Source organism: Pelophylax lessonae (assembly GCF_965119305.1).
Source record: "Pelophylax lessonae genome assembly, chromosome: 5".
Taxonomy (NCBI): domain Eukaryota; kingdom Metazoa; phylum Chordata; class Amphibia; order Anura; family Ranidae; genus Pelophylax; species Pelophylax lessonae.
This window is the reverse complement of record NC_138772.1, coordinates 422,705,954-422,729,266: the sequence shown is the minus strand read 5'-3', so window position 1 is coordinate 422,729,266 and position 23,313 is coordinate 422,705,954. Positions and strand designations below refer to the sequence as shown.

The window sequence follows — 23,313 nt, the reverse complement described above, 5'->3', positions numbered from 1 at the left end:
GCGATAGCGATTTGTGGGAAAATTCGTCATCAGGTACGGAAAGTGACGACAGCGACAATTCTGATGTCTCTTTCTGGCACATAGCTCCGTTGGGAATTCTGAAGAATCATTTGATATACTTCCCAAGTTCCACAAGCTATGGGCCAGAAAGAGACATCAGAATCATCGCTGTCGTCACTTTCTGTACCCAATGACGAATTTTCCCACGAATCGCTATAGCTCAGTTCTTCAAGTAACTCAGTTTCGCTGTCGCTGTTTTCCAGTTAGTCTGAAAGCGCTTTTGCGCAAAAAGAATGCTTTTTGGACTCCATGGTTGTTAAAAATTTTCCAGGCACAAAGCACTGGAAAAGCACAGGCAGGGTACTGGAAAAGTCATCAGGTGTAATCCTGTGCTGAAATGGCATGATACAGTGCAATCCATTAGGATCACAACTTTGTATTATGTCATTTGTGTATTTACACTTTTGAAATTGCCGCCAGTTCCACCCCCCTGCGTCGCAGCGCTCGCAGGGAAGGGCCCCGGAGGCATGTGCCGGCAATCGGCCATGCACAGAGCGGGGAGAGAGTGTGAGGACGCCGGGGAGGATGGCGGGGGATTGCAGGGAAGATGAGTAACATTCTGGGGTAATCCCGAGTGTGGCTCTGGGTTACTGCTTTTGTTACTGAAAGTTAACCCCGAGCCACACTGGGGAATACCGCCAGGGAGGTTAAGGGCTAAGTTTCTGCCCTTGTGATTTTTTTTTTTTTTATTTTAAACGCCTTTTGGCCACAATGTCCTTGGTTCTTACCTTTGTTCAAGGGGTTCAGCATGTAGCTCCTCCAGTGAAATCTCAGTTTCCACCGTTGAACCTGAATTTGGTTTTTCAGTTCTTCAGAAGCCTCCCTTTGAGAATAATAGGAATCTTCCTTTGCTTACTCTCTCGCAGAAAGTCACCTTTTTTCATTGCTATCTCTTCCCTATGCCGCATGTCAGAGCTGGTAGCCTTGTCCTGTAAGACTCCCTGTTTGGTTTTACACAGGGTGAAATAAATCTGTGGGGTGGTTTTGTATCTCCCCTATTTATTATAAACATGTATTATCTTGTCTATTCCTATGATGGTCTATCAAAGCTTTAATAAGGTTAATGGAGGGTACAATAACAATGCTAGCTATAAAAATAAACACACTGCTTAAATTGGCAAGGATCTAATTATTAAAAAGTAGAACTGCTGACATAAAACACTAAAAAGATACTACAGAGCATATAAGACAAAACAAGCACAGAGAATACTTTACATATGGGGGTCCTCGGAATTCTGTATTTTTCAGTATTTTTCAGCTGGGCTCAAGCGCAAAAGAGACAGAATTCTTGCTGGCAATTGCTTTTAAAGTCCACTCAGACACCACCCACATAAACACCCACTATCTGCTTGTCCAATGACAATTCATAAGAGGCCACCCTTCCTAATCAACAGGAAGTATCTCATCTTTCCAGGAAGCATGTTATATTCTCCCACTAAGGGCGCCATCCCTCCAGGAATCACTGTTTCTTTCAGTAACAGCTGGTCTTTGATGTCCGATTGTCAGCTGAATGAGAATATTGTTCCTTTTTCATAGTGTCTGCTCCCTTCCCATGTGTCCCTGTTTGCTACAGCCTTCTTCCAGAGGACGGGTTCTTTTTTGTAAATGCAACAGCCCACAAAAAGTCCTGGTGGGTTCCTCTGCCATTATTTCTCAAACAATCAGGCAGACAGTTGTCCAAGCTTATGCCTTTAGGGGTTGGGCTTCTCCCTTTTTACGGCACACTGGACCAGGGAGCTTCGACATCAGGCTTCTGTGTCTCAAGTTTGCAAGGCAGCTACCTGGTCATCTACCAAGTCTGCATTACCAATTTGATGTTTTTGCATCTATGGATGCATTTATCGGCTGCACAGTTTTGCAGGTGGATGTTTGATGTTTCTTGTTCCTCTTCTGGGAGGTTTTCAGGTGATGTTGCATGTTTTTTGCTGGTTCCCCATCCCTCATTGAGGCACTGCTTTGAGACGTCCCAAAGGTTAAGAATATGAAGAACTGCGTCCATCAATGATCAAAAGAGAAAACTGGATTTTTTTTTGTTACTCCCTTTCTCTGAGTTTAATGATGGACACAGTGACCACCCCTCTGTCTTGGATCTTTTTTCCTTGTACTGCTTTGTTTTAAACTCTATTGCCCAAAACAGAGAGGAATTTTACTACAAGTTAGGACTGTCTATAGGTGGTGCTCTGTTCTTTTTCTGCCCAGTGTCCTACACCTAAAGGTGGCAGTATCAACCCAGTGGTTGAGAACATGAAGAACTATGTCCGTTAACTGAACTCAGAGAAAGTGATTTTACAGTAACAAAAAATGTATTTTTTCTCCCGCCAACCTAAATGTAGGCAGGCATAGGAGAGAGAACACGCCGCTCTCATGGCTACTCCCATTTTCTGGAGGTAGAACTTTCCAATACACATAAAATAATTAGAACAAGTTCTAAAAGTTCTGCAAAAAAATTGTTGTGGGGGCCAGCTGGGGATGTCTAAATTCCAGCCTTTACGCCACCGCTTGTACCCCACCTGTGGAATCCAATTGTATAACAATTCCGCATCTATGCCTACCAATATTCATTCCTCAGGAATTAATGAATCTTTAAGTTTCCGAAGTATGTCAGTGGTATCAAGGGCAAATGAAGGAAGCTCAGATATGAAATGTTTAATGCTTTTGTCAACATATTTTCCTTTTTCTTTCATGGGGACTACCTACCGCAGAGACAATGGGTCCCCCAGGGGGTGGGGGGTTATTTTTTTTTGGAATCTCATTGGGAATGGTATATTCACCTACCTGAAGAGTATTCCCATTCTTTTTTAGAAAGTAGACCATTTTTCATAACATGAACTGTCACTTAGTTGTCCATATACTTCCTTCAAATAATCACTCTCCTTTTACAACACCACATTCCCACCCTTGTCACTTGCCTTAATAATGCAATCATGTGCCTTATTCAATTGTGCAAAAGCTTTTATTTCACCTCTTGTGAGGTTTTCTGGGCTGAATTTATGAATATCCTGGGTTATAGCTACAGAAAACATCTGTAAATGTTGATTGTGGAGAAAATGTCTTTGATTTTTAAAGTTGAGCCGTCTTAGAAATAGGCGAATGCCGTTATACACCTCCAAAGAATTTCCCCACAACTTGGTGAATTATTTTAAATGTGATCTTCAAGTAGGAGAATGTCAGTAAGAATAAAGGATAAGTCCACCCTAAAACTAAAATCCCTGCATCTATAGATCCCCATGATCTAACCCTAACCTATCTAGCCCTGTAAAGAAGAAATTAGTATACATACCTTTTTTGAAGCCAATCCGACTCGATCTCCAGTGGTAAGAGGCTCTGCATAGGACACAGCCGAAAATGGCTGTAAAATGAATGGGAAGTGATGTCAACCATAGACTTACTATAGGGCTTCTGTTGTTGACTGTGTCCTCTGAACCCGCCTCCACAGAGAAGCCGCGGCTGACAGCTCAGCGTGGAATCAGGTCGGATCGGTTTCAGAAAAGGTAAGTATACTGATTTCTTCTTTACAGGGCTAGATAGGTTAGTGTTAGATCGTGGAGATCTATAGATGCAGGGATTTTAGTGTTAGGGTGGACTTATCTGTTAATATTGTTATGGGGGGACATGTTTATCCTTATGTCAGTTGTGTTTTTATCGAGACCCCACCAAAGATGTAGCAAAATGCTGCAGATATGAAATGTCCTTTATTGGAATTATTACTGGATTTTTTGTTCAGTCATAAGATTAGGTTATGCCATATTCTTCTTACTGCTTTTTTTTTTTTTTTTGCAATGCCAGGTTATCAGTAAGATGTAGTTATCTTTTAGCAAATGATTGATAACCACCATAATTTGAGCTGAATCAATATCTTAACTAATTTTCTTGACTTTATTTTCAGGTGTCTAATGGTCAAGTTTCACCACAATCTGCAACTACACCAAGGATTGAAAGTGCAACTGAAGCTACAACTACTACCTCATCCAAATCTCCTCCATCACTTAGTCTTCAGGGTCCCATTTGTCCTTCTGTCTCCATCCCAGCACCTCTAGAAGAGTTGTCTCCAGATAGTATCGATGCTCACACCTTTGATTTCGAGACAATTCCCCATCCACATATCGAGCAGTCGCTTAAACAGGGTTCCTTGGATTTGGACTCATTAGCAGATAGTCCTGAATCTGACTTTATGTCTGCTGTCAATGAATTTGTTATAGAGGAAAATCCTGTGTCCCCTAACATTAGTGATACACAAAGTCCAGAAATGATGGTGGAGTCCCTATATTCCTCGGTCATAAATGCAATTGACAGCAGGCGTATGCAGGACACAAAAGGTAGTAAAGATAACAGTGCCGAAAACATATCTTTGAAAGCTTGTGTGGACAGATGCAAAGTTGTTGCTCAAGAATCACAAGCCAATTTACGAAATTTTAGAAAAGAGCTTTGCCAATTAAAGATACTTGTACAAAGGGAGCAGAGCGAATTTGCCAGCGCTATTAAATCCGTTTCTGCAGAGATCCTAAAAATGATTCAACATGCTAATATTTCGCTTGAAACTGCATTAAAAGAGAAACATTTTGAAGAATTGCAGCTTCTACAAAAATCTTATGAAAAGCGACTACAACTGTCAAAGGAAGACCTTAATGTAAACGAAGAAGTCATAAAACAGTTGAAAAGTAATATTACAGGGCTGAAGGAAGATTTGCAATCTAAACAAATGGAAGTTGCTGCTGTCAGAAGTGAAAATGAAACATTTCTGCACTTACAAAATGAAAGAGATCAGAAAATGATCCATCTTGAAAGTGCTATGAGGGAACAAACTTATGAAATGCAGAAGCTCAAAGAGTCTCGGGAAACAACTTTAGAGGACTTAAAGAAACTTCATGCAGAGAATGAAGAAAAACTCAGACTTCTCAAGGAGGAGTTTAAAATTTTGGAGCAAACACACCTCAAAGAATTAGAAGATCATTTACAGTTCAGGCATGCACAGGAACTTGAAGATGTAAAAGTAGAATATAAATGTTGCACAGAAAAACTGCAGTTAGAAAATAAACAAAAAATGGACCAGTTGCAGAAATCTTGTGCAGCCATTGCCAATGATAAAGATTCTCAACTTCAGGAACTAAACCTTAGAATTTCAGAACTTTCTGATATTAGATGTAAATTAGAAGTGGAATTGGCGCTTAAAGAAGGGGAAATTGATGAAATAAAAGTAATTATGGAGGAAAATAGAGCACAACAGCAAGACACCTTGAATTACCAAGTTAGTGAGCAAACGGAAGCACTAAAGAAGGAGGTTATTCACCTAAATAATGTGTTAAAAAATCAGAAAGGTGAACATGAGCTTGGACTGGAAGAGCTCAAAATGTTATTGACAATGGAGAAAGAACAATGTATTTCTCAGATGCTGAATATTCATGAAGCTCAAACCAAATCATTACAAAGAGACATGAATAATTTGACCAGTGGTCATCAGCAAGCACTAGAAAGAGAAAGCAGGCTTCAGGAAGAATTAAATGTTTTACAGACTAAATTAGAAGACACTTTAAAAGAACTTGAAAAGCAAACTGAGCAGCATGAAAAGGCTTTAAGACAACAGAAAGAAATGTATGAAGCATCAATACAAAAACTTGAAGAAGATCGAGAACAGCTGCTATCTACACAGAGGCTTGAAAAGGAAGCCTTGACACAGAAGTTTACATGCGAAAAGGAAGATTCAGTGCAGTGCAGTGTTATAGACTTTGAGTTGCATATGCAGAATGTTGAAAAAGAACTCTCTGAAAAAGTACTGCTTCTTCAACAGCAATTAGGCAAGAGGTAGGATACAATATTTTATACCTTTTGTATGAATAGAGAACTGATTGCCTTAGGTTTGTGAATGAAAAAAAAATGAACGAGCAGGAGTGGAGCTTCAGCTTTTTGGTATTAGGAAGTATAGCAGCCATCATGTTATTTTAGCTTTGTCCTCCTACAGCATAATCATGGCTGTGACTCGGGAATTAATTTTATGAGTTATGCCATCGCTTAAATGGCTAATCAGGTGCTATATTCATTTCCAGTTGTAAGAACATCGGCAACACAAATAGGATACCTGTCATGAGAATGCAGAAGCTTCCATTGCTTATCTCCTTCTGTAGATGCTGGTTACCTGCACATACAGTATCTCACAAAAGTGAGTACACCCTTCAAATTTTTGTAAACATTTTATTATATCTTTTCATGTGGCAATAAAAGTGAGTACACCCCTAAGTGAAAATTTTCAAATTGGCCCAAAGTGTCAGTATTTTGTGTCCACCATTATTTTCCAGCACTGCCTTAACCCTCTTGGGGATTGAGTTCACCAGAGCTTCACAGGGTGCCACTGGAGTCCTCTTCCACTCCTCCATGATGACATCATGGAACTGGTGGATGTAAGAGATATTGAGCTCCTCCACCTTCCATCTGAGGATGGAGACATGCTTGGTCTGTCCATAACCTTTACCTTCAGCTTCTTTATCAAGACAGTGGTCATCTTGGAGGTGTGTTTGGGGTCATTATCATGTTGGAATACTGCCCTGCGGCCCAGTCTCTGAAGGGACGGGATCATGCTCTGCTTCAGTATGTCACAGTACATGTTGGCATTCATGGTTCCCTCAATGAACTGTTGCTCCCAATGCGGGCAGCACTCATTCAGCCCCAGACCATCACACTCCCTCCACAATGCTTGACTGTAGGCAAGACATACTTGTTTTTGTCTCCCTCACCTGGTTGCCGCCACACACGCTTGACACCATCTGAACCAAATTAGTTTATCTTGGTCTCTTCAGGCCCCAGGGCATGGTTCCAGTAATGCATGTCCTTAGTCTGCTTGTCTTCAGCAAACTGCTTGCGGGCTACCAATCCACAAAACAAGACAAGATATGCATCATCTTTAGAAGAGGCTTCCTTCTGGGATGACAGCCATGCACCCCTTCAAACTCTGCAGTAATCCTAGCAGCACTCATAAGTCTATTTCCCAAAGACAACCTCTGGATATGACGCTGAGCACATGCACTCAACCTCTTTGGTCGATCATGGAGAGGCCTGTTCTGAGTGGAACCTGTCCTGGTAAACCGCTGTATGGTCTTAGCCACCATGCTGCAGCTCAGTTTTAGGGTCTTGGCAATCTTCTCATAGCCTAGGCCATCTTTATGTAGAGCAACAATTCTTTTTTTCAGATCCTCAGATAGTTATTTGCCATTAGTTGCCATGTTGAACTTCCAATGACCAGTATGAGACAGTGAGAACAATAACACCAAATGTAACACACCTGCTCCCCATTCACACCTGAGACCTTCTAATGCTATCGAGTCACATGACACCGGGGAGGGAAAATGGCTAATTGGGCGCAATTTGGACATTTTCACTTAGGGGTGTACTCACTTTTATTTGCCAGCGGTTTGGACATTAACAACCGCGTGTTGAGTTATTTTGAAGGGACAGCAAATTTACGCTTACTACTTTACATTGTAGCAAAGTGTCATTTCTTTAGTGTTGTCACATAAAAAAATATAATAAAATATTTACAAAAACGTGAGGGGTGTACTCACTTTTGTGAGATACTGTATTTATTTTTTTAAATACTTTCTGAGACAATGAACCAGAATCAGATTAGACACTCAGAGTAGCATCAGAATGTGTGATGTTTATATTTGGTTCAGATCACTGACTGACTAAGGGCACTTCATCAGAATTATAGCCAATTAATTAGAATTTTCATAAGTCGAAGTCAGAAATGGCATTCTCAATACCTCTTTGGTATAGATTTAATTTACTATAAGTTCACCCTTGTACTATTCAAAAGTGGTTAAAGGAGAAGTATGGCCAAAGCTTGTTTGGCTGTACTTCTGCTATGGATCAATGGAGTGCAGTTCCTTCTGCACTCCTGTGACCCATTTTTAGCAAACAGTGGACTGAACCCCGCTGTTGGCTGACATCACCGAGCCGGTCCAGACTCAGGAAAGATTGTGACTTGATCATAACCTTGCTCAGCCTCTCAGTGAGCTAATGAGATCCTGAGGCCGCCGCTCCCGCTCCCTCCACAGCCCAGTGCTTCAGTGAGCGTGGGGGTGTGGGGAGCAGAGCAGCTGACTGAAAGTGACCAGCTCTCTGAGCAGGGAGCTGTGAGAACTGAGCGATTGATGGGGTTTTATCGCTCAGTTCTCAGTATTAGAGCCAGCGGGAGACAAATGCAGCATCGAGCCGATGCTGCATCCAGATAGGTAAGCACGAATGTGAAAAAGACTCAAACCCCATACTTCTTTTTTAAAACAAGCTCATAGCTGCAGCTTCTGCCATAAGCTTATACCATTTTTTTAGCTGGTGATCAGATATTTAGTATAAGTTATCAGGGGAACTCTACAGCCACCTGATCACTTTTATGGTAATTAGAAAATATGTCATTATTTTAGGGTTCTAAAATATTTTCTAGCAAAAACTGATCATTTTAACATGTTTCAAAAATTTAAAAAATTGCCCCAGATGCAAATGGTTAAATTCTTGATCTATATCTACTGACAGATGTAAGAGGGAAAAAAGCAAGACCGGTTTGACCAGCCGTGACACTGCAGATTGTTAAGGCTGTGTCTTCTAGTCTTTGAAGAGGATTGGGAAGGGAGCAGCTGGACTCCTCCATGTTGCTACCTGTAGATACCTTTTGCTGGAGTTCACTTTTTAGTACAAAGTGGAAAATCCCTTCAATTAGTTCTGTTAACATGTTTTTTGCAGCTTTTATTCTCCATCTAAGGTTAGGTTAGGTTGCGCTATGAACAAGAAACATTTTTTTCAACCAATTTTGGCTCTAAATGTCTAAAGTTTTTGGATGCAATATTTGATGAATTGTCTGTTTGATGAACAAAGCTGCAGATTATTGGCATAAATGTGTTATTCAGATGGTACCAACAGCATATTTTAATAATTATTTGAGGTTATACTAGTTAGGCATTTTTTGGCTAATGTATGTAGTAAGCAATTTTCTTTTGAAGCAGAACCAGTTTTTTGTAGAAACTTGACAAAGGCCAGGCTTTCCTTTGACATGAATATCATAAGTAGACTTTGAGAAGGGTAAGAAATGAGAATGGTCTGCAAATCTATGTTGAGTCATTTATGCATAATATCTCTTCTTAAGTTCCCTGAACACAAAAATGAATAGCTTTCAGCACTGACTTCTTGCATTCACTGAATACAAACAAACTAATAGCTTTCAGCACTGTTTTATTGTTGTGAAAGTCCCTTTTTCAGATTTTTTGTCAGAGCCAATGTAATAAATTGAAGCATTTATTAATTTCTGTACTGGATTATAAGGTTGTGGGGTGTCTCCAGGTACAGGTTAGAGAGACCAGCGAGCATCTGTTCGCTGATCTTCCCCAACTGCAAAGAACCTAGAAGCGACGTGTAGGACATGACTTTCTGTTTCAGGCGTCACTTTCTCTGGCCACTGTGGTCAGGGAAAAATCTAATGGAGCACTTTCTGCACTCCATTAGCTTCAGTTGTGGAGGGCAGGTGAGACAATAGGGTTCTAGACCTCTGATGTGTCATTAAATAGAACCTGCCACAGCAACATTATATCACAATTGTGACATTTTGTTCCCTTTGTGATATATATATAACGTTTTAGTAAAAAAAAAGTGTTATGACAAAAAGTTATATCCAAGCACTTACCCCCCCCCCCCTCCATATAGTGTTATGAAACACTGTAACAAAAAAAAAATAATAAAAGCATTTTAAAGCGCCCCTGTCACCCAGAGCTCACACGCGTGGCGAACGCACACGTCGGTCCCGCGTGCATATGTAAACAGTGATCGCACCACACATGTGAGGTATCACAGGGAATGTCTGAGTGAGAGCAATAATTCTAGCACCAGACCTTCTGTGTGAATCTACACTGGTAACCTTCAAAGGCTTTTAACCACTTTACCACCGGAAGATTTTGCTGTCTTACGTCTGGGCCACTTTTTGCGATTCGGCACTGTGCGACTTTAACTGACAATTGCGAGGTCGTGCGACGCTGTACCCAAATAAAATTGAAGTCCTTTTTTCCCCGCAAATAGAGCTTTCTTTTGGTGGTATTTGATCACCTGTGCGATTTTTACTTTTTGCGCTATAAACAAAAAAAGAGCGTAAATTTTGAAAAAATAACAATATTTTTTACATTTTTTTTATATGAAATTCCCCCCCCCCCCAAAAATGTAAAAATCAAAATTTTTTTACATTTTTGGCCAATTTGTTTTCTGCTACCTATGTTTGGTAAAAAACATCGCAATAAGCGTATTTTGATTGGTTTGCGCAAAAGTTATTGCGTTTACTATCTAAGGGAAAGATTTATGTCATTTTTGGTGTTTTTTTTTTAACGAGTAATGGCGGCGATCTGCGATATTTTTTTTTGCGGGACTGTGACATTGCGGCGGACAGATCGGACCCTTGACTGACATTTTTGACACTTCTGGGGGTACCAGTGACATTACTGCAGTAATCAGTGCTATAAATATGCACTGTTACTGTAAAAATGACACTGGCAGGGAAGGGGTTAATTTTATTGGAAAGGGAGGGGTTAATGTATGCCTGGTGCTTACTGACGTGTGTGGGGGGAGGTGACTGTATGACACAAGGACAGATCGAGGGTTCAGCTATGCAATCTGACCCTGCCTGTCACTTAGGAGATCCGCCCGCTTGTGTTTACACAAGCGGGCGGATCTCCACACTCCACACTCGATTGAAAAACCACTGCGGAAATACTGTGTGACAAAAAATTGCAACACCCACCATTTATTTCTTTAGAGCCTTTGCTTAAAAAAAAATATATATATATATATATATATATATATATATATATATATATATATATATGTTTGGGGGTTCTAAGTAATTTTGTAGCAAAAAAAAGTAGATTTGTACATGTATGTGAGAAGTGTCAGAATTGGCCCAGTATTGAGGTGGTTAAAGGAGCATATGAGAGGGGAACGCTCCCAACATCCATGAATAGGGCGTTAGTAGTTGTGGTTACTTAGCCCGGTACAGATAAAGAAAAGTGTGACCTATCTCTTGCCTAAATGGAGATGTTAAGATTCTTGTTCGTCACAGAGACCGGGTAAAGTTATTGTAGATTTAATCCAACCTGATTTTATGCTATAGAGCAATAGAAAGGATAATATCAGTTGCCTGTACACAAACGTCTAAGCTGCATGGCAACTGCAAACTCCATGGCTGATAATTACTATGGACATAATGGAAACCTTTATTATAACTATCTGGAGTTATCTATGGGACGTGATACAACATACAGTGCCTTGCGAAAGTATTCGGCCCCCTTGAACTTTGCAAACTTTTGCCACATTTCAGGCTTCAAACATAAAACTGTAATTTTTTGTGAAGAATCAACAACAAGTGGGACACAATCATGAAGTGGAACAAAATTTATTGGATATTTCAAACTTTGTTAACAAATAAAAAACTGAAAAATTGGGAGTGCAAAATTATTCAGCCCCCTTAAGTTAATACTTTGTAGCGCCACCTTTTGCTGCGATTACAGCTGTAAGTCGCTTGGGGTATGTCTCTATCAGTTTTGCACATCGAGAGACTGAAATTTTTGCCCATTCCTCCTTGCAAAACAGCTCGAGCTCAGTGAGGTTGGATGGAGAGCGTTTGTGAACAGCAGTTTTCAGTTCTTTCCACAGATTCTCGATTGGATTCAGGTCTGGACTTTGACTTGGCCATTCTAACACCTGGATATGTTTATTTGTGAACCATTCCATTGTAGATTTTGCTTTATGTTTTGTATCATTGTCTTGTTGGAAGACAAATCTCCGTCCAAGTCTCAGGTCTTTTGCAGACTCCATCAGGTTTTCTTCCAGAATGGTCCTGTATTTGGCTCCATCCATCTTCCCATCAATTTTAACCATCTTCCCTGTCCATGCTGAAGAAAAGCAGGCCCAAACCATGATGCTGCCACCACCATGTTTGACAGTGGGGATGGTGTGTTCAGGGTGATGAGCTGTGTTGCTTTTACGCCAAACATAACGTTTTGCATTGTTGCCAAAAAGTTTGATTTTGGTTTCATCTGACCAGAGCACCTTCTTCCACATGTTTGGTGTGTCTCCCAGGTGGCTTGTGGCAAACTTTAAACAACACTTTTTATGGATATCTTTAAGAAATGGCTTTCTTCTTGCCACTCTTCCATAAAGGCCAGATTTGTGCAGTATACGACTGATTGTTGTCCTATGGACAGAGTCTCCCACCTCAACTGTAGATCTCTGCAGTTCATCCAGAGTGATCATGGGCCTGCATCTCTGATCAGTCTTCTCCTTGTATGAGCTGAAAGTTTAGAGGGACGGCCAGGTCTTCATAGATTTGCAGTGGTCTGATACTCCTTCCATTTCAATATTATCGCTTGCACAGTGCTCATTGGGATGTTTAAAGCTTGGGAAATCTTTTTGTATCCAAATCCACAACAGTATCTTGGACCTGCCTGGTGTGTTCCTTGTTCTTCATGATGCTCTCTGCTCTTTAAACGGACCTCTGAGACTATCACAGTGCAGGTGCATTTATACGGAGTCTTGATTACACACAGGTGGATTATATTTGTCATCATTAGTCATTTAGATCAACATTGGATCATTCAGAGATCCTCACTGACCTTCTGGAGAGAGTTTGCTGCACTGAAAGTAAAGGGGCTGAATAATTTTGCACGCCCAATTTTTCAGTTTTTTATTTGTTAAAAAAGTTTGAAATATCCAATAAATTTCGTTCCACTTCATGATTGTGTCCCACTTGTTGTTGTTTCTTCACAAAAAATTACAGTTTCATATCTTTATGTCAGGGGGGGAGTACCGCGCTTTAAAGGTGCTTAGTGAATTTTAAAATCCAGCTGTGTGGGCACGCAGCGTAACGCGTAGGACGCCAAACCGGAAGTGACGTAGCGGCAATACGAGTGTTATGCAATTGGAAAGACGGAATATAATGTGAGTTTGATTTTAAAATCTATTTTAATAAATTATCAACGGTACTTCACTATTGTGGCCCATTTGTTTTTGGAGATACAACGGTACCACACATAACCCCTGGAATACCGGTCCACAAAGGAGAGTTTTCGGGTATTACTAGCGGGACCTACACGCCATAGAGAAGGAGGAAATACCATACAAAAGCAAATAACACAAGGCTTATTGTAAAGGCAATTGAGGTGAGCGCTTAGGACACCTAGTGGCCACTGCATGGAAGAGCACCTGCATGAGAATTGGGAAAGAAGATTCTTTTGAACACACACCACTTTATTTATTTATTTAACTTATTTCAAGGACACTTTAGCACTTTACCACCTTTTGAATTATATATTTATTATCGGTTTAAAAGCACTATTATATAACTTTATCACTGGCACTTTATTAATAATTTTTATAACAATTTTTATATAAGGATTGTGGATTGTATTAAGCACTAATTTTTTACATCACCTATAAGATGATATTTATGTATTGAAGAGAAAATTAATTTATTATTAATTAATATTTACATCACTTATTAGAGATTATTTATGCACTGGAGAAAATTTATTTATTAGTCAACAGTATTTTATTCAAGCACATAGGGATTTATATGATCAATATATTTGGAAGCACTGAAAGCAATTTTATCTATATGAGTAATATGCACTAATTTATTTTCACTAAGCACCTTTAAAGCGCGGTACTCCCCCCCCTGCTATAAATATCTGTATTGTGTAGGTTACCAATAACAGTACCTGCAGCATTAAAGGAGATAAGTTACATAGTTACATAGTTACATAGTTAGTGAGGTTGAAAAAAGACACAAGTCCATCCAGTTCAACCCATGATGCGTGTGTGTTTGCTTTTAACCGTACATTGTGTACCCCTGTATGTTGTGGTCTTTAAGGTGTACATCTAATAGTTTTTTGAAACTATCTATGCTCCCCGCTGATACGACTGCTTGTGGAAGAGAATTCCACATCCTTACCGCTCTTACAGTGAAGAACCCCTTACGCACTTTAAGGTTAAACCGCCTTTCCTCAAGTTTTAGTGAGTGGCCACGTGTCTTATTGTATTCCCTTTCTCTGAATAGTTTGTTCCTTATGCTAGGGTCGCCAGTACAGTATTTGTACATTGATATCATATCCCCCCTCAATCGTCTCTTCTCCAGAGAGAATAGGTTCAGTGCTTGTAGTCTTTCCTCATAGCCGATGTCCTCCATTCCCCTAATTATTTTTGTTGCCCTCCTCTGGACTTTCTCCAGTTCCAGCACATCCTTCCTGCGGACCGGTGCCCAGAACTGGACAGCATACTCCAGATGTGGCCGGACCAGAGTCTTGTAGAGCGGGAGAATAATCTCTTTATTTCTGGAGTGAATCCCCCTTTTTATACATCCCAGTATTCTGTTGGCTTTGCTTGCGGCGGCTTGGCATTGCATGCCACTGCCAAGCCTGTTGTCTACCAGTACCCCCAAGTCCTTTTCCATCCTAGACTCACCCAGAGGTTCACCCCCTAGTGAATAGCTTGCTTTCTGGTTTCTGGCACCCAAGTGCATTACTTTACATTTTTCTACATTAAACCTCATCTGCCATGTGGTTGCCCACCCCGTTATTTTGTTCAGGTCTGCTTGCAAGATTTCCACATCCTGCATAGAAGATATTGGCATGCCTAATTTAGTATCATCTGCAAATACTGAGATTGTACTAGATATCCCCTCCTCTAGATCATTTATGAATAAATTAAACAGGATTGGTCCCAGGACAGAACCCTGGGGGACCCCACTTTCCACACCCGCCCAATCCGAGTACTCCCCATTAATCACCACCCTCTGGACTCTCCCCTGGAGCCAGGTTAAGGAGTTCATAAAGAGTGACAGCGCGAGAATTTCACCAACCCATTTCATATCTTTATGTTTGAAGCCTGAAATGTGGCAAAAGGTCGCAAAGTTCAAGGGGGCCGAATATTTTCACAAGGCACTGTATAAGCTTTGGTTCCTCCTTTTTGCTTTGGACACAGCTGTTCTATGCAGATTCCAGCACTCAAGTATGTACCAATATAAGGGGATGCCTGCTTTCCCCACTCTTTTTTGCTAAAAGAGTCCTGCACCATTTTGGTCCGAATACAATGCAAATTCAGCTATACAATCTGTAAGGCTGAATTTGTATCGCACAGACATCGCATGTGATCTGCACAGCAATGCAGTGCAAATCACATGCAATGTCTGGCACAAGTCAGTAAAAAAAGCTTGTGATTCAAATCCCCCACACTACATGTGCACATAGCCTAAACTCATCAGAACAGATGGACCTATGTTCTACAACAAAAGGTCAAAAATGCATTCAGATGTATAGTGTCACAATCTTCTATCTTCCAGACCCAGATATTGTCTTTTAACCACTTCCCCCTAGGTGGACGTCATATGATGTCCTAAACTTTGCGGGGGTATACCGGGATGATGCCTCTAGCTAGAGGCATCATCCCGGTACCGTTGTTTGAAGCCGACGGTCGGCGTTCCGTCGCTACCGATCGATGCGGCTCGGGAGCCGCTCGATCGTTACCCGGGGGGCGGGAGGGGACATCCCCCCCTCCCGCCGCCTTCCGCGGCTTTTACCGGGGCTCCCGTCCCACCGGGAGCCCCGATCACCCAGCCGGCGCGTCCGCCGGCTGGATGGAGTCCCGATGAATGCCGGAAACGGCATCGATCGGGTCTCCGATGACGTAACCCGGAGGCGGCGTCCATGACGTCACTTCCGGGTTAGTGTGCTGCAAAACGGCGGCAAATTTGAAAAACGGCTGTATGCAAAAACGCCATTTTCGGCGTTTTGCATACAGGGAAGTGTAGTGGAGGGGTCTAGGGTCTTTTAGACCCTCGATCCCTCCAAAAAGTGTACCTGTCACTGCATATCGCTGTCACAAATGATGTTTACATTGCTTGTGACAGCAATAAAAGTGATCAGATTTTTTTTTTTTTTTAAAAAACTGTAATAAAGTTAAAAAAATAAATAAAATAAATGGGAAAAAAAATTAGCCGCCCCGATCACCGTTAGCTCGCGCACAAAAAAAATGTATACGGAAGTCGAGCCGCGAATGAAATCGCTGTTCAAACCACACATGTGAGGTATCGCCGCGATCGCCAGAGCATGAGCAATAATTTAAAAAAAAGAGCTACACTCTAACTCTAAACTGGTAACCGTTAAATAAATTTAAAGTGTCGCCTATTGAGATCTCTATTGACCGTAGTTTGTCGCCATCCCACGGGGGGGGGGCGCAATTTTAAACCGTACGGGGGGGCGCAATTTTAAACCGTAACATGTTGGGTATCTATTTACTCGGCATGACATCATCTTTCACAATATACAAAAAAAATGGGCTAACTTTACTTTTTAGTATTTTTTAAATGCAGTGAAATGTAATTTTTCCCAAAAAATGGCGTTTTAAAGACCGAAATAGGCCTGGTGGGGAAGTGGTTAAAGAGAAAAAACAAAAAGGGAAACTTGTTGTGTAAAATATTTTTAATTGCACAAATTAAATCATTGCAATAACTTTTGAAGGTGCCCCATAGATTGGCACAATATCATACAACACTCATAAGGAGCTGCTGCCACTCTGTGGGCTGGGGCAGGCGTGCATTCCACGTTGGTTATGATGGCTGCATTTGTTTTCTTTTTAGTCTTTTCTTCCCTTATTTTTACTCACTGATCTGGCCAGTAAATCTGTTGTTTTTTAAATGAACAAGCTCTGTTGAATATGTAGCAGCTAGAGGAATAAGAAAACAAACCATTTACCACTGGCAGTTGCTTACAATGATCAGATTTTATTTATTTATGGATTTTAGCTTTAATTTGTTAGTATATCTAAATCTACTAATAAATCTGTGCCCATTTATCCAGAGCGGAAGCACTCTAATACAGGAGGTGTGTTCCTGGCCAGATCAGCAGGTGAAAATTGTGAAAACCTAAAAAAATAAAATGAATGCAGCCATTATTTCTATTGATTGGTAAGCTGCAAAATATTTGGTTTTGGGTTTAATACTGCTCTAAAATAAATGTAAAAAAAAAAAAGAAATGTTCCCATGTGGTTTCCAAGTAAGAGTAGCCTCTAATCTCCACCACTCTACAGGGTGCTAAAGCAGCAAAGCCTACACACACAATTCAGCCTGAAAAGCAGAGTACCTTGTTGATTTGTAGCCTTCACTTGTAAATACAGTATGTAAACCATTTTTCTCTTATGTCCTCCGACAGTCGCAGCCCCTCATACAGCCTTCACTAGTGGGTAATGGGGCCCTCTGCAGGAGCAAGCTAGGCAGTTTTAAATGTTAGTAAAAAGCTTTCTACACTTAAGCCCACCTCCAGGGGGGTGTTCCTCAGCCATTATCCTGATCCAGTTACCACTGTCCTTCAGTTTTTTGCTGCCTAGCGTCAGGGGCTAGGTTTCCCTGCTGGCACCTAGTGTCTCAGTTTCTTTATCTTTTTTTCTTTAAAAAGTGTTTTTTCTTTGAAAATAGCTTTTTTTGTTTCACTCACTATCGCTAGTTAGTCAGGGAATCCCTGGAGGACTACAAGCGACAGCAGTACTGGTCCTCACACTGAATATTTTAGATCCTTATGGAGTCCCAGCCTGCTACCGAGCGTCCCAGGTCATTGGTGCACCCTGGCCTCGCAACGACAGTGCCTCTTGAGATGGGACGAGCCTGCTGAGTCTCTTCTTCGCCGGGATGTCTCAACTCCGGAACGCCTTTAAGTTGCTACCATCCTTCCTGGCTGATGGTATCCCCGCTCAGGGTGGGAGGTGTTCCGTATCAGAGCGGTGCCTGCGTTCGCTGCACTGGTGAGTGCTACTACCCCTAGGTCCCTCATGGGGGCTATTGTCTGTGGGGGTGTGCCGTGGGCCCACTCTTTGGGGATGGCAGTACATGGTGGCTTCTGTGGTATCCCCTTCCTGGCCGTGTGGTGTGACCCCCTTCCTCCCTTCCTCTGCTGGGGGCACTCTGTGGTGCATACTGCCATGACTGGGGGGTGTGGGGGCTTCATACATCTCGGGGGGGCTCTCTGGGGTTCATAGAATAAAACAAAACCGGCTTGTCTATATGGGTCATCTGCCCTGTGTACATCAAGCTGTCACTGAAATTGCCGCGGTGCAGGAAGAGGATTCCGGCAAGTCCAATCCAATCTGCATTAGGAACAGCGAGACCGCAAAGGAGGAAGTGCTGTTGGAATGCAGAGTGGACTGTTGCCATGGCAGCATGACATCACCAGGACAAGGAGGTACACAACGCGTTTTGGAGCATGTGTAGTGCCAACTTAGGGACATAAGCACTCCTATCTCAAGCTGATCATGGATGAAAAGGAGCCATTTTAAATACATAATGTGGCTGCGGGGACTACAAAACCCATCAGTAAACAAAAAGTTGTAAAATGCAAATAATAATTATGATTAGCTAAAAACAAAAAAAAAGATTACAAAAATGTCATTCATAATGTAGAAACACCAAAAGATAATAAATACATAAAAAAATATACATAAGATAAGCGATTTATAAAAATAAGCAAATCCAACTAAAAATATCCTATAAATACTAAAATATGTATATCTAAAACCTTGACTAATGTATTTAAATATCCTTTCTTTTTATTTTTTTTTAATAATACCATGCTATCATTTGTTTTTGGTCATATAAGAGTTATATGAAATTTTAATTAGTCATTATCTAGAGGTTTTTAGTTGGATTCATGTATTTTGCTCAATTGCTTATCTTATGTATATTTATTTTCTTTTGTGATTGCCACATGATAAATACATTTTTTGTAATCTTTTTTTTTGTTTTAGCTAATAGTAGTTGTTTTTACCTAAACATTTTATTTACATTTTAAACTTTTTTGTTTACTGCTGGGTATTGATTTTGCATTAACTGAATAATGGTTTGCCCTGAATTGCGCTCGTGCCAAGCAAGTGACTTTCTACGTTCACATGTAACAGAGCAGCTGCTTGGCACTGAATCCGGAAGTCAGCAATTCACAGAAGTAACTGTACATTTTCTATAAAACATATGGTGTTTCCTACCTGTCTAAGGCTCAATTCACATCTATGCATGTTATTTTTGAGCATTTTTTCAGTTCTTTTTGCTGTGCTTTTTTGCGTTTTAGTACCGTGGTTTTGCCACATTTTTGCCATAATTTTGGTGCGATTTACGTTTTGCGTTTTTTTTTTTTTGGCAGATTTGTTGTTGGGCATATTAAAAAAATGCAAATTGTGACAAAATCGCTGTAAAAACACACTACATGGTTTTCTGCAGCTCCTACATTAAAGTCTATTGAACCAAAAATGCCAAAAAAGCAGTTTTGCAATGTAAAAGGTTACAACCACTTACCCACTGGGCATTTAAACCCCCTTCCTAACCAGACCAATTTTCAGCTTTCAGTGCTCTCACATTTAGAATGACAGTGCAAAGCCTTGCAACATTGTACCCATATTAAATGTTAATCCTTTTTCACACAAACCATGCTTTTTTTCTTGGTGGTATTTAACTACTTCCAGTCCGCGCTATAGCCGAAAGACGACTACAGCGTGGCCTCCCAGTAACAGGCTCCCCGCGCGCTCCCGCGAGCGCGCATCGGGGAAAATCTGTGTTGGCCGTGTCCCTTGGACACAGCCAATCACAGATCGTGGCGAATGGCCAATCACAGCGGCCATTCGTCACTCGATCGAGGCATCCAATGGGAGATGATCTCAAATTATCTGTAAACATGTGTAAACAAATGAGATCATCTCTCATTGCCAGCTCTCCTTCCTCACACACAGACTGCAGTGTGAGGAGAGGAGATATCCGTGAGTTTACAGTGTGTGATCTGAGTTGCTCATCAGTGTGCCCACAGTGCTCATCAGTGTGCCCACAGTGCCCATCAGTGTGCCCACAGTGCTCATCAGTGCGCCCACAGTGCTCATCAGTGCGCCCACAGTGCTCATCAGTGTGCCCACAGTGCTCATCAGTGTGCCCAGTGCCAGTGTGCCCATCACAGTGCCCATCACCGTGCCCATCAGTGTCACCGTGCCCATCAGTGTCACCGTGCACCATCAGTCATCAGTGCCACCATTGTCACGTCTCACTGTGTCAAAAGGGCCTACAGTTCAGTGTCATCAGTGCCATTAGTGTCACCGTGCCAGTGTGTAGGATCACCAACGATGGCAAAGAAATTTTTTTCAGCCGAGGAGGCCTTCAATATCCTGAGTGTGGACGAGGAGATCAACAGGGAGCTCTCTGCTTCGGAATCTTCTTCGGATTCAGAGTCTGACTCTGAAGTAAATTACGAGCCGGTCATAAGCAGTGGGACGCAGACAGACTTAGACGAGGAAGAATGTTGCGTGCCTGCCAAATGAAGGCGTTCTGGTGAGGAGGAGGCAGAGCCATCCACCAGCTCCGCAGTGCCATCCACCAGCACCACCGTGCCATCCACCAGCACCACAGTGCCTCGGCAAGAAAGGCCAAGTTCAAGTGGGGTGTCACCTCGCCCCCAAAGGGTTAGGACCAACGCCAGCCTTCCCTATGCCCTTCAGAACCCCTTGTGGCTTCCTCCTAACTCAGGAGAAGCCATCATCCCCCCTTTCACTGCCCAGCCAGGAGTCCAGGTTAACACTGAGAACTTTGCCCCGATAGACTTCGTCAGTTTAATTTTTACGGAGGACCTGCTGACGTCAATTGTGGCCCAGTGCAACCTGTATGCACAACAATTTATTCGGAGTAACCCCACATCATTTTATTCCCGTCCCTTAGAGTGGAGAGACCTAACGGTGGAGGAGATCAAGATCCACCGACCAATTGTGTGCATATTGGTCAACCAAACCTTTCTACCATATGCCCATCTACTCTGCAGTAATGCCCAGGGCCAGATATTTGATGATAATGAGGTTCCTCCATTATAATGACAATACCCAGTGCCCTCCCCGAAATTCCCCAACATTTGACAAGCTTTATAAAATTCGGCCACTTCTAAATTATTTTTCGTAAATATTCCCTCAATTATTTACCCCAGACCAACATGTATGTGTGGATGAGTCCCTTGTTAAATTCACCGGCAGGCTGGGCATCAAAAAATTTATTCCAAACAAACGGGCCCGCTATGGGGTGAAGGTGTATAAATTATGTGACCGAGCCACAGGGTACACATATGCCTTCAAGGTGTACGAAGGGAAGGACACCCAGCTGCATCCCCCTGAATGTCCAGACTACTTGGGGTCAAGCGGGAAAGTTGTTTGGGACCTCATTTACCCTCTCCTAGAAAAAGGCTACCACCTTTACGTAGATAACTTCTACACAAGTTTGCCCCTGTTCCGCAACCTTCACAGGAAGAAGACTCCTGCATGTGGCACGGTCAGAAGAAACAGGAAAGGCTTTCCTCAAAACCTCGTAAACACCAAGCTGAGAAGAGGGGAGACGGCGAGTCTGCAAAATGAGGAAGTTCTGGCTGTGAAGTGGAGGGACAGAAGAGACGTGTACATGCTGTCTTCAATCCACAATGACAACTACGTGGAAGTCCGAAGAAGGAATGGCCCAATCCGAAAGCCAACGTGTGTACATGACTACAACTTGTTCATGGGGGGAGTGGACTTCAACGACCAAATGATGGAACCCTATCTACCCACAAGACATACATATCATTGGTACAAAAAAGTATCAATTTCCTTTTTCATTTGGCCACATACAATTCGTACATCATTTACCGCAAGTCCACCGAAACCCCCCAACCCTTCCTTTATTACCTGGAGGAAATCTTCACTGCCCTTATATTTCCAAACGGCCCACTAGAAAACCTTCGATCTGACGTAATAAGTAGACTTTCTGAACGCCATTTTCCCAGTAAAATCTCTCCCACACAAACAGACAAAAGACAGCAGAAAAAATGTAGGGTGTGTACCAAGGCAGGAGTTAGAAAAGACACCCGTTATTATTGTCCCCAGTGTCCTTCCCAACCAGGCCTCTGTATAGAAGACTGTTTCTGCCGTTACCATACTTGTCTAAATTATTAGTGAAGTATGGTAAACGTAGTCCTCCACCTTCACCCCTTATGCCACTGTATGCTCCTGAAATTACCCTGGCCTGTTATTCAACGACACCTTTGCCTGCTGATTTTGTACATATGTCTGCCTGCTCCGGAACTGACCCTGGCCTGTTTTTTGACCATGCTTCTGCCTGCTGATTCTTTTCATACCTCTGCCTGATCTGGAACTGACCCTGGACTGTTATTTGACCACGCCTTTGCCTGCTGATTTTGTACATACCTCTGCCTGATCTGGAACGGACCCTGGACTGTTTGACCACGATTTTTGCCTGCCTCTTGGAGTAGTGGGATTCATACCACAGGGGTCTCGCATATGTGAGGGGACCAGAATTGTTTTTCTGGATGAAGAAAACACATTTTTTTGTTTTTCTTCTTCTCAGATTAGGGTCTGGATCCCGGAAGCTTCAAAGCGATTTGGGTGGGAGAAGCCTCTACCCCTGTCTCCATTCTATCCCGACAGAGGCCCTACTTCTGCCTGCAGGACTACCATCATGCCTCTGCCTGCCTCATGAACTGACCACACCAGCACTGCTCACAATATCTCGGCCTGCACTGACACTGGACTGGTATCCTTGCCTGGAGAATTGCATGCACTGTTGCTGACCAAGTCCCTGCCTGCTGCCTGGACTCAACTCCTGTGGACAACTGCGCTTCTAAAACTACAGGTAAGCTTTTGTTTACCCTTTGCTCAGCAGAATGTATTTTGGGGTGTAATTCATGGTATTTTGGGGTGTAATTGATGGTGTTCTTTGCATGTTGGGCCTCTGTATGTAACCTGACTGCGTAAAAGTCTCACACATGTGGTATCGCCATACTCAGGAGGAGTAGCAGAATGTATTTTGGGGTGTCATTTTTGCTATGTACATGCTATGTGCTGGAAATATCTTATAAATTGACAACTTTGTGTAAAAAAAAATGCGTTTTCATTTTTTTTCCACATTTTCCAAAAACTTCTGCAAAAAAAATGACATGTTCAAAAGACTCATGCCTCATAGATTATACGTTGGGGTGTTTGCTTTCCAAAATGGGGTCATTTAGTGGGTTTTTCCATTGTGTTGGTGCTCCAGGGCCTTCAAAAGTGTAATAGGTAGTTGAGAAATGAAAAGTGTATTTTATGCTCCTAGAACGCCTGGAGGTGCTACTTCAATGTTGGACCTCTGTATGTGGTCTGGCTGTAAAAAAGTCTCACACATGTGGTATCGTCATACTCAGGAGGAGT

At 42.0% G+C, this 23,313-nt stretch overlaps 1 protein-coding gene across 2 annotated transcripts in view; it reads left to right on the top strand.

Annotated features, from left to right (window-relative positions):
* Positions 1 to 23,313, top strand: part of RB1CC1 (RB1 inducible coiled-coil 1) — a 353,042-nt gene that overhangs the window by 171,784 nt on the left and 157,945 nt on the right. For both annotated transcript variants that reach the window (XM_082257759.1, XM_082257760.1), the window contains exon 14: positions 3,947 to 5,859. In XM_082257759.1, the coding sequence (XP_082113885.1) occupies positions 3,947 to 5,859 (1,913 nt within the window). The remainder of the gene's footprint in view (positions 1 to 3,946; positions 5,860 to 23,313) is intronic.